Source organism: Rutilus rutilus, assembly GCF_951802725.1.
Source record: "Rutilus rutilus genome assembly, chromosome: 20".
Classification (NCBI taxonomy): Eukaryota; Metazoa; Chordata; class Actinopteri; order Cypriniformes; family Leuciscidae; genus Rutilus; species Rutilus rutilus.
This window is the reverse complement of record NC_140225.1, coordinates 3762846-3782343: the sequence shown is the minus strand read 5'-3', so window position 1 is coordinate 3782343 and position 19498 is coordinate 3762846. Positions and strand designations below refer to the sequence as shown.

Genomic DNA, 19498 nt, shown 5'->3' with positions numbered 1-19498 from the left:
ATATATATATATTTTTTTTTAATTAAATTTATATAAATTAACAAGCGTGCTGTGATTGTGAAATAATTCAGTCTTTCAATCTGAGCTCATTAAACTGGCTTTGCTATGCAAAATAAAAATGCCTTTCCAGCTCACGGTCTCAGAACTTTCTGACAAGGTTCTCTTAAAGTTGTACGTTCGTTGAGTAATGTTGGTTCTGGTTTTTAGAAATGTTCTTAAAATGTTGGCAGAAAAACTTTATTTACACTTTGTTCATTAAACGTTTTATTTGGACGTCCCTCTATGTTTCTTTTTCTTTTTTCTTTTTCTTTTTAAATGTTAGCTACTACTAGGCTACTTATGTAACATAATGTTTAAAATGTAACATTCCCAAAATTATAGAATATAATGTTCCCTTAAAGGGACAGTTCACCCAAAAATGAACATCCTGTCATCATTTACTCAACCTCATGTTGTTCCAAACCTGGATGAGTTCCTTAGTTCTGTTGACCCTGTTGACTTCCATATAGGAAAAAAAAATATATATATATACTATGGAATCAATGGCTACCATCAATTTGTTATATTTCTTCAAAATATCTTCTTTTGTGTTCAACAGAAGAAAGAAACCCATACAGGTTTGGAACAACATGAGGTTGAGTAAATGATAACAGAATTTTAATTTATGGGGGAAATATCCCTTTAATGGCCAAAACAAAAATCAAACTTTAGACATTTTGAACATTCAGGGAAAATTCAGAAATAAGGTAACATTAGCAAACGTTCTTACTCATTGCTAGCTGGGTTATATTGATATCTATAAATATTATGCGTGTTATTGCAGCCTAAATAGTGTGGATGCTCTATAACATAATTATTATAGGCTATATATACTGTATAATTTAGAGCGTTCCTGAGAAACTTTTTTGAAACACAATTAAAATGTGTTTCTCGTCACTTATAAATCTTTATTGCACCTTTGGGGTCTCAGAGGTTGTCTGACGTTTGAGGGTGTGTGTTATGAGCATACACAAAGGAATTATGAATCTGAACTAATCAGAGAGCCATAGCCGAAGACAATAGCCACTGAGTGTTGTTTATAATGATATTGTTATTGTCCGTTAATCTTCTTAACATATGAAGACAAACTTAATTGGCAGGGGTTTCCAGCTGTTCACAGAGTGTTTTGTTCACTTCTCCTATTCAGGGGCATACAAGGATATTTGTAATTTGCAGACAGATTGGAGTCATAACTATAACAAAGAGCTCTTGAATTTAATATGCACCACCAAAAGGAAGTATTGATTTGGATGTGAAATTGTGATTAGAAATGACGTATATTCATTGTCCCCCTTCACACCCAATCTTTGATTTGTGAAGTTGAATGACGCATTTACGTAGATCGAATCCATGTAGTTCCTCTATAATCAGCATGACTTTGCAGAGCATTCAACTTTTTATAACCCTTTTCTCTTTCTCTGGGCCACATAATGTCAAATCTCGGCCTCCAGTGAGAATTACACAATCCACATGGCTTTGTTTTATTAGTCCATGTTCACATAACACTTTTAAAGAATGCAAAGATTAGATCTCACAGAACATTAATAATAGAGACAACATTTGCAGCCACATGTACTAGCTTGACATTTCTAAACAGCTCTGGAATTTGTGTTGGACTGTGTGTTGTAGAATTTCTTCGGGTAGAGCATCAATTTAGACCCGTTTAATGAGGTGCAAAATGTTGTAAAAATGTTTGGAAATATATGATATCTGTGTAAAAATTTTTTTATCTCTGCAATAAATGGCAAATGTGTGTATATGTTCAAACTTAATTTGTGAAAGAATGAATCACTTGAGTGAATATTGTGGTCTAATAAAAAATTGTATCAGTCATTATATATTGTCTGACTATATATATATATATATATATATATATACTGTATATATTACGGTATGCATGTATGTAACATAGTAACATAGACTAAACTAAACATCAACTAAACAGAAACAAAACATAAAACAACACAATTATGCAAATTTAAAATTACAGTTTTTTTCAGTCGCTAACAAGCGTTTGTCCAATCAGTGTTCACATTTTCAAAACTCTAAACACAATTAGCACAGCATCGGTCTTTTGTGGCCATACCATTCACACATTTCTTGTCGTTTTCACACAATATGCAGTCAGTGAACACATTTCCATAATGCTTACATTTTCTTAACAGACAAGCTATACCTCCCAACAAAATGATGGATTGTTTTTGTAGTATTTACAAATGTTAACACACAACATCCCACAATAGCAAAAACAATATTCCAAGCCTTAGATAGGCTACAGTATGGACTGCATTTATTTATTTACCATTTACATTAACTTTTACCATTTTTGTAAATTTCATGATTTTAGCAAAATGTGATTTTGATTGCTAGCAAAATGTGTTGCTTTTGAACAATGTCATGAAGAAACAAGCTTTTCGAGTCCATATGCATCTTCCTGGAGTAATGATGCTGAAAATTCAGCTTTTCATCACAGGAATAAATTACATTTTACACAATTTATTACATGACATACATATTTTTAAACAGAAATCAGTTATTTCAAATTGTACTAATATTTCACAATATGAAAGTTTATAAAAACCTCTGCTTCTGCAATGATATCAGTTCAAAAACAATATATCAGTGAGAGTCAAGGAGCTACAACGACAATATGTCCAGGTATAGTGTACTGTATATTCAATTCAATGTCCAGTTCTATAAGCTTTGCACTTTGCAAGTAGGTAACCTACACAGTAATAGGTTACAGTATAGTATACAGTAATGACATGATTTACATAAACTTTGTTTTGAGAGTTATGGAATTGGAGGCCAGTCAGGCCCCTCATGAATTCATATAGATGAGGCAGGATTCAATCTGGCCAAATGGCGTCAACCTGGACAAAATGTAATGTGAAGGTGGAAGGTTTATGACCATCAGCCACATGACCAGATGTCCCTCCTTGAAGCCATGGATGCTGGCTCCAAGGGTGGATCCGATATACCAAGCAGTTTTATCCCAGGTGCATCGCCTTGGATGATATCAGATGTGATCTTGATGAAAACATGTGGCCTAACCCTAAAGATTGCAGAGATTAGATACAGTAATTTTGTGGGGGGGTTTGTGGGTGTGTTTTTTTGTTCAGAATGATCTTGTGTGTTTCATGGATATTTTGTTCACTGTAAGCAATACTGTAAAACTTTTTCTGTTCTATCAAACCGTGTTTCTACTGTACCTCCTGTAGTAAACAGTAAAGGAATAAAAACTGATTTGCTTTTTACTGGAATGCTTATGAATGTGAACAGTACTGTACATGTGGACAGTTCCCAACCAAGAAATTTAGTGTAAAACGGTGGATTGCATGTTTTGCATGCAAATACCTGTAAAACTGAAACATAAAAGTCTATGCAGTTTTAGTAATGTCAACAATAGCCAGGATTTTGAAACCTGGTGTACTTTGATTGAGTGCATGTAGCTTGTGAAGTGAAAACAAGTGTTATTCTTTGACAGAAAAATTTCATTTTGAGTCAGATTTACAGTGTTTTGGTAAAGTTAGTGTGTGCAGAGAAACATGTGTTCTGTTTTGAAATGAAGAGTTAGTATATATTTAACTAAATGTGTTTTTGAGAAGACAATTAACCATTTGGCCAATTGTGTTTTGTAGGTGTGAGTCTGTGTTAAGAGTTTAGAAAAAGTATCTGAAGTATGGGTAAGCGCTTGTTAGCGATTGAAAAAAATTGTAATATGCACCACCAAAAGGAAGTATTGATTTGGATGTGAAATTGTGATTAGAAATGACGTATATTCATTGTCCCCCTGCACACCCAATCTTTGATTTGTGAAGTTGAATGACGCATTTACGTAGATCGAATCCATGTAGTTCCTCTATAATCAGCATGACTTTGCAGAGTATTAAACTTTTTATAACCCTTTTCTCTTTCTCTAGGCCACATAATGTCAAATCTCGGCCTCCAGTGAGAATTACACAATCCACATGGCTCTGTTTTATTAGTCCATGTTCACATAACACTTTTAAAGAATGCAAAGATTAGATCTCACAGAACATTAATAATAGAGACAACATTTGCAGCCACATGTACTAGCTTGACATTTCTAAACAGCTCTGGAATTTGTGTTGGACTGTGTGTTGTAGAATTTCTTCGGGTAGAGCATCAATTTAGACCCGTTTAATGAGGTGCAAAATGTTGTAAAAATGTTTGGAAATATATGATATCTGTGTAAAAAAAATTTAATCTCTGCAATAAATGGCAAGTATATGTTCAAACTTAATTTGTGAAAGAATGAATCACTTGAGTGAATATTGTGGTCTAATAAAAAATTGTATCAGTCATTATATATTGTCTGACTATATATATATATATATATATATACTGTATATCGAGGGCTTGGAGCCAGAGTAAGTGGCATTTTGGTCGAATATGAGTTATTGATATCAAAATAAAGGTCTCGATGAGCTCTATCCAATGGTGCCAAAAAGACCTATCTGAGATCAAACTGTATTGAATAAAGCAACAAAACAATAAAGACCTAACACAAAAGTGTGAGTAATGTTTGGAGCCAGAAGGGCGTAAGTCCACACTTACGCCCTTCTGGCTCTGAAAAATACATGTAGGTGAGGGTATTCCTCACACATACGCAGAGTTCTACAATGCTCTAACAGTGGACAGTGAGTAGAACTAAAACTAGTGAACAGAAAAGCAAATAAGACGTGACATGATTCTTTGGATGTGGTCAATGAATAGACTCACAGAGTAATTGAAATGGTTGAACAAAAAAGAAAAGTGAAATGAGTAAAAAGAACACGAGAGAACTGTCAGTTGTATAGAGTATTTGAAAAAAAAAAAATTAATGAATGTAATGAAATAAATTGAACAACTCATGAATTGCCAATCAGAAGTGTGTTTAGCAAGTTCAGTGACTTTTATTACAGTCTGTACTGTTCAGCAGATGCCCAGAATGGAAAAGTGAAATGAAAAATAAATGAATTAATTAATTAATGAGTTAAATGAAAATTAATTACTTGTTCAAGTGTTATTCAAGTGTTAATTATTTAATCAATTCCCCTTTTGACCAATTATTTTCTGCATTGTTCAGCAGATACGCCCAATATGTCCATAGAAGACTTGGAAATGTTTGGTGCCAAAAATTCGTATCTGACATTTTTGCCATATTTTTTTTATTTTAAAATGTTTTAGAACATGTTCATTGTGTTAATATGCCATAAGTTTATTACTTAAATACTCATTCATGTAAGTATGCCTGTGGTTACAATGTTTGTGGTTTAAGGTTAATAATACAGGTGATTGAAGTGTGGTCAAAATTTTGTTTTGTCTCTCCTGTAAAGTTTGTCAAAAGCCACTTACGCCCCTCTGGCTCCAAGCCCTCGATATATATTACGGTATGCATCATGCATGTATGTAACATAGTAACATAGACTAAACTAAACATCAACTAAACAGAAACAAAACGTAAAACAACACAATTATGCAAATTTAAAATTAAATAAAACGTGATTATCTACATTTATAAATGTTATGTATAAATAAATTTGCTAATACTGCCATCTATTGGTTCTTGGTTATACTGTCGTTGGTTCCTCTAAATCTTGTCTTGATTTTGTATTGGGAATTTATTATAGTGTGCTCTTTATTGTAAATAAAGTATTGTGTGTGTGTGTGTGTGTGTGTGTGTGTGTGTGTGTGTGTGTGTGTGTGTGTGTGTGTGTGTGTGTGTGTGTGTGTGTGTGTGTGTGTGTGTGTGTGTGTGTGTGTGTGTGTGTGTGTGTGTGTGTGAAATATATAAATACATAATATTATTAATAACCCTGGCAATACTACCATCTCCTGGTTTAATGTGGTACTGTTTTTACACGATTTGGAATTTATTGTAGTATTTCTACATTATCTATTAAATTATTAAGAATAATTGTCTTATTTTATTATCTTATTTTATAAATAGTAGATCGTCTTGATTTTAAAATATTATATTAATATAATGCTTATACAAAACGCGTTAATGTAAAAATAATATAGATTAAATGTAATGTGATGTTTACCTAAAATAAACAACGCTGGCAATGCTGCCTAAATAAAAAACCTTTATAAACAATATTAATTTTAATTAATAAAAAAAAAATATTTGATTAAAACTATATAGACGTGTTTCTTATATATAATAGTAATTAAAATGATTAAAATTAATAAATAAAACACTTTTAAATAGTAATGTGCTCTAGATTCCAATAAACACCGATGTTTCGTGTTGACGAACTATCGTGATGAATTTTAATTTTAATTTAAAATGTGTGTACATTTATTTTTACATAATGTTACTAAATGTTTTTTATACATAAATGTCAGAACGTCTTGAATCTATATTTCCAGTATGTTTGTAACGTTACGGACTTTTATTTTGAAAAAAGAAAAGTCAACCGGAAATAGAAGCTTCGTACAGTACATGTGAATGTTGTGGTTCATAGATGTCAACTGAAGGCTGCAATAAAGTTGTGTTTGGAAAACTATTTGAATGGTAAATGCTTTTATCCTCCTTTAAATACGGCACTTGAGTGGAGATGGCAGTCGTTTGCTTTAGTAAGAGTCTTCAGCTGCTGAATGTGACACTGTTCAGGAGTGCAGGAGTCATTAGAAGAGCAGTATGCAGATGTCCAGCCATTCACAGGACTGTTAACAGCACAATACCACACACTCAGAGAGCCTTTCATACATCCCAGTCTGTGCTGGTCACTAAGATACTGTCTGTGGATGAGATCTTCAACAAGAAGTCTTTACATGCCTATCTGAGGAAGAAAGAAATGGAGTATAACACATGGTTGGACTCCATCAGTACTGAAAACCAACCACTGGATGATGATGATATAAAAATTAAAAGGACTAATCTCTCTGCACTAGGGCCTTTGGTACAAAAAATCAAGGAATTGGAGAAAAAACAGCAGGAGTTGGAGGAAACACAGGACTTGCTGAAAGGTAGTGAACTGTGAAACATGTACTTAAATTGAAGAGCTTTCTAGAGTGCCATTTCATTTGCATCTGCATCTCATTTCAGACAATGACCCAGAATTACATGAGCTTGCAGAGTCTGAGAAGGAAACCTGTCTGGCAGCCATTCAAGATCTCAAACAAAAGGTGAGGTGTGAAATCCTCTCATTAACATGTCAGTCTCCTTTATTAAATAAATTACCCTTATTGATTGTCATACAGTCTTTGCACAGTCACAGATCTTTTTTAAAGTATACCAAGGAATGAGATGGAGGACATGTAAACACTTACACACCTTATGGGTCTCACATATCCAAGTTTTATAGTTTATATATATAAGTATATATAAAAATAAGAGTATAAAAAAGATTAAGTTTATAAATAATAATATATATAGTAAAAAGATTAACCCTGCTTTATTATGCTATTATTACAATATTATTATAAATTATCAGTAAATGTACATGAACTAGAAATGAATATATAGAACTACTTTAATATTTAATTGAAAATATTATATACTGTATGTATATATAGACTGTTTATATATATATATATATTTGTAATATAAATAATAATCATTATAAATGTATAAGTAAATGTACAAATTAATAATTGATGCATTTTTAAACAATAAAGTATCCACTAAACGAATTAGAATTAATATATAAATATATACAATTTATTTTATATATATATAGGTTTCAAATTAATTCATTTACTTGATACATTCACTGTATTGTTTAAAAATGTATTAATTAATTAATTAATAATATCCAGTTATAAAACAGCCAGTGAATATACAATATAAATAACATTAATAGCATGACTTGATAATGATTATTTGTTTATTTATTTGTTACTCTTATTGAATTATTATTTTAAGGCAGAACAAAAAGTAGTAAAAAAAATTGTACGTCAAACCAAGTAAAAATGCTGTAAAAACAACAAGTTTAAACATAATGTAAACAGACACTCAATACTTAATGTTCTGTGTTCCAGATTTTATCTCTGCTGATCCCAGAAGAGGACTCAGACATGAGTGACCTGGTCCTAGAGGTCACTATGGGGGTCGGAGGTCAAGAAGCTATGCTCTTTACCGCAGAGATCTTCGATATGTATCATTCTTTCGCTGCTTTCCATGGCTGGGACTTTGGAATCCTGGAGGTCATGTCTAGTGAACTAGGTTGACACATTTGTCTACTTCTATCCTGTCATAGGCAAAGACTCTATAAACTCTTAATAATTTGAGTCAGTGATTGTGTTTTTGTTATCATGTGCCCTGAACGCTCATGTCCAGTGGTGTTTTTGGCTTGTTTAGGGGGCATCAGACATGCAGCAGCCAGTATCAGTGGTCCACTCAGCTATAAAAAGTTAAAGTTTGAAGCTGGTGTCCATCGTGTCCAGAGGGTCCCGAAAACAGAAAGTAAAGGTCGCATACACACCAGCACGATGACTGTGGCCATACTTCCTCAACCCACTGAGGTACACACAATACGTCAGCTCTAATGGCAATTCAGATGTGTAAATCAGTTGTACGAAGCTTCTTTTTCCGGGTGATTTTTCTTTTTTCAAAATAAAAGTCCGTAACGTTACAAATAAATTAACATCTGATTACACATCAGATGTGTTACTTCATAAACATGCATGAAGTAAGTGCATGTGTAAATTAGGTGTTATTATTAAAAAATAGAATTTGTATTTCATGAGAAAGCCGTGTTCTTTGAGCAGTACTCAGGTATAAGTGGTTATTCATTTTATTGCATTGTTGACTTTCTCTTTACCCTCACAGATCTCATTTACCATCAACCCCAAAGATCTGAGGATAGAGACGAAGAGAGCCAGTGGAGCAGGAGGACAGCACGTCAACACCACCGACAGCGCTGTGAGGATCGTCCATCTACCCACAGGTCAGCAGGATGGAGATAAGGGTGTAGAATTTAGTAGGGACGCTAGGGACATGTCCCTACCAATATACAGCCACTACTGAATTGTCCCTAACAATAAGTTTGATCAAACAATTAAAAAAATATTTTTTATGTAACCACTGTCCACATCTGAGAAGTCAAAGTAAATACGCTTGAAAACTGTTTTATTTTAGGGACGTGCATTTAGTGCATAGATAAGGAGTAAGGTAAGTATGTGCACAGTTCAGTTGAATGGTAAAGTTTACAAAAGCTCAAATTTCCACAAAGTTAAAAACAACACTAAAATAAGAGCGTGCCGTTAATGAGATGCATGTAGAAGTTGTGTGTTTCTACAGAAACAGTGCACTCTCTGTCACGTTTTCTTTCAGAATCATTGGTTTAGTTCATTTGTGATATTAAAATAAAGTGATGCACAGTGTCATCAAGAAACAAAAAAACTGTGTAATTCGAAGAAAGTGCCCTATATACATAATATATTTACTGAATATGTTAATGTATGAGAGATGTTGACGATTGCATTATGGACAGAGTCAACTTAAAGTCTCCTTGCCATCATTACCTTTAACTTATAACATTACATACATAATTGAAGTCAATACAGACTAAAAACCTTAATGTCAATCCCTGAATAATGTTTTTTGCTGTTATGAATGTATGCTTGTCTAAATATTCTATCATAAAGTACAGAAAGCTAAATTGTAATTTTGTTGGTTTACATAATCAAAACTATGAGTTATGAGTGGGTTGGCTACCATATCTATAAATTAAAGCTTTAGATGACATGAAATTATGGTGAAAAGTGCTTTTGTGTCCCCACCAATGTTAAAATCAAACCTACGCCCTATATATATATATATATACTGTTGTGTGTATAGTAACAGTAAAATTGTGAAATCATTTTTACAATTTTCTATTTGAATGTATATTAAATTGACATTTATTCCTGTGACGCAAAGCTACATTTTCAGCATCATTACTCCAGTCTTCAGTGTCAGATGATAATAATAAATGTCATAATAACCATAATAAATATCATAAGTATCAATAATAGGTATAACGGTTTCCACAAAAATACTAAGCATCATGTGACACTGATGATGCTGAAAATTCAGCTTTGCATCACAGGAATAAATAGCATTTCAACAGTTCTTTTAGTTTGTAATACTTTCACAACTTATTCATATTTTGTCCTAATTTCAGGCACAGTGGCTGAGTGCCAGCAGGAGCGCTCCCAGATCAAGAACAAAGAGACGGCGATGACCCTCCTGCGAGCCAAACTCTACAGCGCCCGGCTGGAGGACGAGACCAGCAAGAGATACCAGGCTCGCAAACTCCAGGTACATGAAAACATGACAGTCATTCATCAGTGCATGTTATTCAAAAGAAGAGGAAAAAAATCTTTATAATCTTTTAGCAAAATATAATCTTCCTCTGAAAATAACACATTGGTCACACAGGTTATTGGACAATGTAAACCAAGAGCTGTTTTAGCCACATCAATTTGGTATTCTGGCATGCAACTCACACATTTCATGATTTAGTTTCTCTGAATACCTGTTTTACCTGGAAGTACATTGCATTAACAGTTGCAAACATCAATTCTTATTGAATTTAACTTTATTAATGCACAGAATAAGGCTACTGTAGAATTGTCAATGTTGATGTGTAAGTGACTATCTAATATCAGATATGATTGGTTTAGTTGATTATATATAAACTACATTTTACTTCTCTTTACAGATTGGCACCAAAGGCAGATCAGAGAAAATCAGGACGTATAACTTCTCACAGGACCGGATCACTGATCACAGGATTGGAAAAACCATTCATGACGTGCGTGGATTTTTACAAGGAGAGGAACTGCTAGAGGAGATGATTGTGTTTTTGCAACAGTTTTCTGAACAGGAATCCCTCATGGACGTTCTCGAGGACAGTGATCAGAATCAGTAGTTATTTGTGGCAATAAAGATAATGTGTAAAAGTTTGGCTTCATGGGTGTCAGGTGGAATTGTGAGCAGAGCCGTCTGGTCTAAGGAAAAGAGCGCAGTATATCTCGCCATCACTCTGAGGAGCTTCACACACACTCTGTGCTTTCTCTTGAAGGTCACACAGCGCTGTGAAATGCTTTGGTGAGGTGACTAATTACAGCCAGTTTGACTTTTACAGTTGTCTGAGATTTCTAAAAATCATTTTGTAGAGATTTAACTCACAAAGAGCCATTTCTAGCACATAAAATAAAATGTAGAGCTGAGTATAACATACATTTACACATAATTTTTTAATACCAGGATTTTAAATCACTGCTTTTATATAAAAGCTGTTGTAATCTAGTTTACAATTTTAATTTATTCCTGTGATGCAAAGCTGAATTTTCAGCTTCATTACTCCAGTCTTCAGTGTCACATGATCTTTCAGAAATTATTTGGAAATCATAATACACTGCCATTTAAAAGTTTGGGGTAAGTAAGATTTAAAAAAGAAAAAGAAATGAGTACTTTTATTAAGCCAAGGCACATTACAATGATAAAAAGACAAGACATTTATGAAATTAATAAATATTACAAAAAAGGTCTATTTTTAATAAATTTGTGTTTCCACAAAAAAATACTAAGCAGCACAACTGTGTTTAACATGAATAATAATAATAAATGTTTCTTGAGCAGCAAATCAGCATATTAGAATGATTTCTGAAGGATCATTCATGTGACATTTAAGGCTTGAGCAATGATGCTGAAAATTCAGCCTTGATCACAGAAACCAGTTCATTTAAATTATAATCATATTTCACAATATTACTGTTTTCCTGTATTTTTTAATAAAATAAATGCAGCCTTGGTTAGATTAAGAGACTACTTTTAAAAACATTAAAAAACCTTAATGTTTCCAAACGTTTGCCCGGTATAATCTCTGTTAAACCAACAATAATAAATAAATAAATAAATAACATTTTAAAAATCCACTTTATTGATTTCTTTTTTTAAATGCGCTTTTTTCCTCAGGCGAGCCTTTGATTGGGTGGCGCTCTTTATGCATGTTGACGTTTAGGATCTATCTGCGTCATGACATCACTTCAGTTTTCCACCGAGCGCTTTCATTGGCTGCGGGTCATTTAAAGGTATTCCACTGCGCTCTGATTGGCCAGAAGATTTTTTCGCCAAATTTCAAATGCATTTGCAAGTGGCGCTTTTTCCTGAAGCTCACTAGTCACTAACCATTGTGTTGCCGCTTAAATGCTTGTACTACCACTGCAATAGCGACCAGGACGTGTTTGTAACGACATATGAGGACTATACAAACGTGATTTTATCTTTTAGAGGTAAGAGACGACTACTTTAATGTTATATTTGTGTAGTTTCGTGAAAATATAAGCCTTTAAATAGGAGTTTGAACAAATTGTTGCTAGTTGTCCGGCCATTTTTGCGGTCCCTCAATGTGATGGTCTCAGATTTGAGTTTAGAATTGTATTTTTGTAAAATACAATTTATCTATTTGTATTATAGAAGTCATTCAAAGAAACCTTATGAGCATTTTCGCGTAAGAACATCGATTGTTAGTTGTCCTAAAGTTAGTATGTGGCCTCAGTAGTGTGCATCATGAGGAGCCACGTCAGGGATGCATGCACTTAGGCGCGCAAAATTAAAAGTACAAATAAACTTATCCCATGTATAACATTTGAACACATTAAATATCAGGCAACCAAAATGATGTAACGTTATTTTAACATGCATTATCAATGTGTTTTAATATTAAGGCTGTAATGTTTAAGACGTGAGAGCAGGCTAATGTGCTTCCATTTGAGCCTAAAAAAGGAGGGACCTTGTGTTTTGTGTTTCTATGAGTTTATGTAACTCTTTATATAAAAGTATTGGACATATAACACCAAGATAATCTCCAATTAGTTAATGCAGTTCCAATATAGGCCTACTTTGTAAAAAAAAAAGACTTCCATATTAGGTATTTGTGTAGCTAAGCTTCTTAAGTAAATGTTAATGTGATTCTAAGTCATGTTTTCTGGGAATATATTTTTAAATAAAGTTGGTTTTTGCCGAAAACAAGTAAAATCTGCCAATGAGGTAAGAAAAAAACTTAATTCAAATGGAAAAATAAATGTTTTTTTCTTGTTTTTAGCAAAAAGGGAGGGAAAAAAGGCTTCATACCTTATGTTTGTTTAGCATCTCAAATGTATCTTGATTTAAGAGTGTTAGAGCAGTCACTAGTGTTTAGAACTCCTTATTGGGAGTAAAAAAAAATACTTAATACTTATTTACTTTCACTGTTTGTAAATATCAAACTAGTAGTTTGGCTAATGTGGATTTATAAAATTTTCACATTATTGGGTTAGTAATGACATGTATAACAATTTGTCCAACATACTTTAACGTGTCTTATTTCTCATTTCCTCTAGTTTGCGGTCTGAATCGGCCTCAGTATGAAGTGTCCAAGCTACAGTGACGATTGTACTGTTTTATGCCACATGGAGAAAGCTAAGTCGGACCTCGTTGAGATGAAGCGTCACACCGTTTCTCCACGGAAAACATCCGCCCCAAGCTCACCGGTGAAGGCCATCATCTCCACCCCAATGGAGGCCAGAAGCAAAGGCCCGCACAATAAAGAAAACTACCAGAATAAGCGTCATTCTCTGGAGGTGGCGTCCGACGACGAGGTGATTCTCAGCGGTTGTGGCCTACCTGAGGACAGTGGCTACCTTTCCCTCCAAAACAGCCAGTTGGATCACGGGGACGTGGGTGGTGTGGACTCATTGGAGAGGAGCAAAGTGGAAAATGTGTCCTCTCAATCCTTGGACGCTGAGTGTCATTCTACGACCTGTCTGCCCGTGCTGAATTTCCAGGAGGAGGTGTGCAGAGAACTGGTCAAAAGCTATAAAAAGAGCAGAAGTTACGACTGGACCGTCGTCAATAAGGTTGCTGTGAATTTCGGGCTGCATAATGTGATCGGTGGGAAGATGGGACTTCAGTTTGTGGACATCCTTTGTGACCTGTTGAAGAAAGACATGAGGCACATTCTCGCCAGGGTCTTGGGCCTGCTGGGAGATTGCGACTTAGTAAGGTAAAGTCCTGTTTAGTTTCGTTATTTTTCCCGTGACTTGATCCGACACTGATGTGGATCTGATTGACTGACTGTCTGTTTGGTCTGTTGCAGCTGTAAAAAAGTGAGCCGGACGTGGCGGAAAATCATTTCCCAGGATCATGTGGCCCTTCAGCGCTGCAAAAAAGCAGAAAGAACGCAAAGGGTAAGAGACATTCAGATGACGACTGGACTGATTCACCCATGTGCTGTTTTATTAACTTTTATATAATGCAAAGTTCACATTGTAATGGTTTAGTTTAAGCTAAATTAAGTAAACTTGATTTGGTTAATTCAGGCGCCAAACAGAATTAAGTTTGTCAAATAACTACCTCAGGTTACCAAAAAAAGAAGCTTTTTTTCTCTCCATAATGCTTTGATTTTGAATATTAGGGTTTTCTTTTACTAAAGAGTCACAACAAGAGTTTAGTTTCAATCTTGTATTCACACACACACAAAAAACCCTCAATACTCAAACCAAAGTTCAAGCTTAGAAGTTGTTTTGACACAAACGGCAGTTTCACTTAAAGTGTGAATATTTGTGGTGCGAACATGATTAGAGCTTTCATAATTGTTGATTTGCTATCTTTCAGTTCTAATTGTTTGTTTTTTTTATTCCAGGACTCGGGCCGCCCCATGGGATCACTATCACGAGACTTCACCTTGAGCAGGGTGGTGTTCTCCTGCATGCAGACAGTCGCCTCGACGCCCGTTCACAAGGCTGTTAAGAAGTCGCAGTGCCAGACGGGTGGAGTGCAAAACTCCTCCAAATCAAGTCGCTTCCAACAGTTTCAAGAGGTAAAAACAAAATCCCCCAATAACACTAGATTATGGGTCCTTTTCACACACTGTGATGTGTTTTCACAGTAAACATTGTAAATCTAGCTTTCTTTTTTTAAAGTGTACTTTTATAATACTATAATACTTTGTGTACTTTGGCATGAAACGCCAGAAGATATCAATACTATTGCGTGATGGGAGGGATGAATTTGTCTTTGTCTCTTCTGACCAACATACCGTCTCTAATTTTTCCTCTTATGGTACATTTTCACGGCAAAGATGTACTAAAACAGAAACGTTTTTCACGTGCAGACGACAACGTTGTCAAAGCGATCCCGTTCACATTGATTCATGAAATGGTTAAAAGCCAGTTTAACTGCTGCCAGGCAAGCAGTTAGCGGTGTGACTTTGTAAAGAAACACCAGTCGCTAATTTACTAACCGCTTGCGCCAGTGCAAACCCTCTTTTGGTGTTGAACTCAGGCTTTCCTAAAGACATGCACTAATAAATTATCGCTGAAAAGGCGTGGACAGGGTTGTTTTTGCTGCTGACCTTTATTGCATGCGCACTTGTAGGCGTTTCCCTTTCAGATGCAAAAGTATTTAAATCACGCAAGGTGACATAAGCCCCTTTCACACAGAGATTCCGGAAAATACACGGATAAAGTGACCCGGGATTTGACCCGGGTTCATTTGATTTTGGTTCATTCACACTGCCAGTGATTTTCCGGAATCAGAGAGCGCGTTCACACACAACCCGTGTATGTCCCGGAAAGACACGTGACATCGATGTGACTTGTAATGTCTCAGCAGCGTCTTCAGTTTGCTTATGAGCTGCGAAACCACGCTTGTGCATTTATTTCTCTGATTCGATCATAAACTTGCGCATTACGTACCGTTTCACAGCTGGCGAACGATCCCGGCTTCAGCGTCATCACTACGACACGGCATTATTACGGCTTTTGTTCACACAGCGCGCGTTCCGGGACTGAACACGGCAATGTTACTAGGTCCCCAACCCGGCATCGATGCCGGCATCAATCCCGGGTCGTGTTTGCGTTCACACAGAAGGCGTTCCGGCAATTTGCCGGCAATTTCCCGGGTTCAATGCGCTGTGTGAAAGGGGCTTTACTAAGGTTTGCGCCATTATTTACCGCCCCAAAAAAAACACTTCTTAAACCAAACGCTAACTGGTAGATTGTGTTGGTCATTTTGGAAATGATCCGGCTGCATCTGTTCTTTAATTTGCGTGTCGTCAGTAAATCACATTGGTGCTTTTTTGGAATTGCGCTCTCTCGCTAATTTGCCCTAAGCCTAATACACCTGCGCATGATGTCATAGTTTTCACTTCTTTTTTTTATTTACAGACTAATGGTATTGGTTTCAAGAACTTGAACCTTGAAACCAGTTTTCAAATGTTTGTTTTCAGGCTCCCCCGAATACATACGTTTTGTTTTCCAGTGTCTTGTAAGCCTATTAAAAGTCATAGAACATGTTTTTTTTTAGTTTTTTTTTTGCTATTGGAACCCAAATTATTTGTAGTTTCAGTTCACCACTATAGAGGTTTACCTCATGCATGCATGAGTTTAGTTGTGTTTGGCAGCTGATGTGACTGTGGTTTTCTTCTTCCAGGCGGCCAGATCCCTCAAGCAGCACGAGTCTCTGCGAGCGTGTGTTCTCTGTGGCTCTCCGGCACGCTTCGACTCCGACATGCAGCAGGCCGTGTGCACGCGCATCAGCTGCGCTTTTGAGTTTTGCACACTGTGCCAGTCGGCGTTCCACAACTCCGACCCGTGCCGAAAATCAGTCCGAGCCTTCAACCCTTCCCAGAAGACGCTCGTCGCCGGCTCCGCTCGAAGCAAGAGGAACGTCCGTCGCCTCTGAGCACCACAAGGGGAAAATGTTACAAGAACTTTTAAAAAAATGCCTTTGGGTTCTTAACTGTTTTGAAAGACTTTTTAAAATGTTTTATCTTCCAAAAAATGTGAATCGAATTGTGCACACAGAGGAATACCTACAATCATCCCTTGCCAAAAAGCTTCAACAAGGAGGTTAAACAGCCTCTTCTGTTTTGTAAATGTTGTTTTATAAGATTTTATAAAAAATTATGAATGTTTTATGATGAAATGAACCGTTCTTGTCTGTCTTGTCACAGAAAATGTACATATTTAAATGGTTAAATAAAGCCTGTATATTTTTAAAATTTGGTGCTTTATTGACTGGCAATATAATTGAGCTCCCAATAAGTTTTTTTTATTTTATTTTTCAGAGTTTAATTGCTTGATGCTTGACTATTGAGATTCCTTATTGGCTATTAGAACAAAGTTGATTTGCTTATTGCATACCTTTGCAGTGTGCTTCATTTGTCACATGACTTCTCCATTTGACGCATGACTTTGTGCATGCTAACTTTATAGGTGATTATATAACTGTATCTGCGCTCGCTGTACTCTAATGTCTGTGCAGAACCGCTTCAAATCGAACAAACCCTGAGTATTGGAAATAGTCATACCAGGGTTTCTGAGGGACATTAAAAAGCGTGAAATGAATTTTGTGAAAATTAAGACCTTAAAGGGATACTCCACTTTAAAATGAAAATTCTGTCATCATATACTCACTCTCATGTTGTTTCAATCCTTTATGAATTTCTTTCTTCTGCTGAACAGAAAGGAAGATATTTAGAAGAATATCAGTAACCAGGCAGTTTTTCCTACTATGGAAGTCAATGAGACCAGAAACTGTCTGGTTACTGACATTCTTCTAAATATCTTCTGTTCAGCAGAAGAAAGAAATTCATACAGGTTTGAAACAACATGAGGGTGAGTATATGATGACAGAATTTTCATTTTAAAGTGGAGTATCCCTTTAAATGGCATTAAAAAGCATTCGATTTTAATTCTACAGGCATTAAAAATGTAGATAGTTTTGAAGAATTTATCAATTTATTTGAATATAGCCTTCATAATTAATATTTTAATTTGCTGTCACAAAATATGTATGTTCGTGTGATAAATATGCGGAACCAGTTTGGTAATTGTAATTTTGGTATAGTTGCATCGTCAAACTGAATGGTTTAAATTCAGAATTTGAGACATGTCTATTTTTTTTTAAAACAATTATGTATAATTTCCATGGTTAGTCATGGGTCATGTACAGCATACATTTGTTTTTTAAATGCCATTAAAGGCATTAAAAAGCATTCAATTTAATTTGAAGATACCTGCAGAAACCCTGCATACTTGAGATGAGTTAACTTCAGGTTGAGCGCATTGCATTATGGGATCCAATTCCCAGGACACATTTTATGAAATGTCGGCTGCTTCTGAAATCGCATACTTCCCTACAATAGTAGGTGAAAAACAGCATGTGACAGATGTACTAATTCACGAAACTCATAAAAGAGTAGGCAAACAGTCTCCGGATGAACTACTGCTTCCACTGAGATTCTGAAGTGTGCAGATGATGGACACTTTACTATCCCATGAGGCCACAGGAGAGGATTTATGAACGGCAGTGAATTCATGCTTGTAGGTCATGATAATGACAACATGACACATGTAGTACGTCCAGATTACATTCATACTACACACATTTATACCATATAGAACATACTTTTTTTTTTTTTTGCAATTGTGAAGTAATTACTCATTCAAAATAAGTACCTACGCAAGAGAGTATGCGATTTTGGACGCAGCCTAACACTTTAATTGATCAAAAATGCAGCAAAAACTATAATATTGTAAAATATTATTACAATTTAAAATAACTGTTTTCAATTTTAATACATTATCAAATTGATCAAAGCTGAATTTTCAGCATCATTACTCCAGTCTTCAGTGTCACATGATCCTTCAAAAATCATTCTGATATGATGATTTGCTGATCAAGAAACATTTTTAATCAATGTTGAAAAAGTAATATTTTTGTGGAAACCTTGATAATTGTTTCCAAGAATCTTTGATGAATATAAAAGCTTTAAAAGGACAGCATTTATTTGAAATAGAAATCTTTTGGAACATTATAAATGTTACAGTAAGTCACTTTTGATAAATTTAATGCAACCTTTCTGAAAAAAAAAATATTAATTTGAAATCTTTAAAACTTGACCCCAAGCTTTAGAATGATAGTCTACATACTGAGCACAATAAAACATGCTATGGCCTGCTCTGTATAGTATGGCAGTATATTAACCATTTTGACATTATTTTGATTTCTTCATAACATCTATATTGGTCTCATGAACTCATAAAGACATCATGACTCATATCAGCTGTTTGAGTTTGTGTGCAACTGGTCAATCAGAAGATTTCCTGTTAGTATTGTGGTCTGATGAAGACGCAAAATGGAGACCAGAAACTTCTGAAGTGTTTTTGTTTTTAGCTAGATGGCACCAGAGAGCTTTTCTATTGACACCTATTCCTCCTGTGCTGTTTAATCCACAGTTTCACCACCTAAAATTAATGTATTTTATTCTGTGAAAGACTCAGTTATGTGTTTGTGTGTGTGTGTGTGTGTGTGTGTGTGTGTGTGTGTGTGTGTGTGTGTGTGTGTGTGTGTGTGTGTGTGTGTGTGTGTGTGTGTGCTTTACAGTATCAAGCACAATAGTGTTTCTTAAGGAGCAGCGGATGAAGATCTCAGACGGAAGGGTTTCCACTGAACTAACACTGAGGGTTT

General features: G+C 35.2%; 2 protein-coding genes across 2 annotated transcripts; both read left to right on the top strand.

Annotated features, from left to right (window-relative positions):
* The first annotated feature begins 6450 nt into the window (after positions 1 to 6450).
* mtrf1l (mitochondrial translational release factor 1-like) lies at positions 6451 to 11877 on the top strand. Its single transcript, XM_084391676.1, has 7 exons — positions 6451 to 7020; positions 7100 to 7179; positions 8035 to 8218; positions 8354 to 8517; positions 8825 to 8942; positions 10161 to 10297; positions 10701 to 11877. Exons 1-7 carry the CDS (start codon positions 6609 to 6611, stop codon positions 10908 to 10910), a joined length of 1305 nt encoding a protein of 434 aa, XP_084247802.1. The 5' UTR covers positions 6451 to 6608; the 3' UTR covers positions 10911 to 11877.
* Positions 11878 to 12099: 222 nt separating this feature from the next.
* On the top strand, positions 12100 to 17023 carry fbxo5 (F-box protein 5). Its single transcript, XM_084391579.1, has 5 exons — positions 12100 to 12276; positions 13366 to 14027; positions 14121 to 14211; positions 14667 to 14843; positions 16457 to 17023. The coding sequence occupies exons 2-5, from the start codon at positions 13390 to 13392 to the stop codon at positions 16706 to 16708; spliced, it is 1158 nt and encodes a 385-aa protein (XP_084247705.1). The 5' UTR covers positions 12100 to 12276; positions 13366 to 13389; the 3' UTR covers positions 16709 to 17023.
* The last annotated feature ends 2475 nt before the right edge of the window (positions 17024 to 19498 follow it).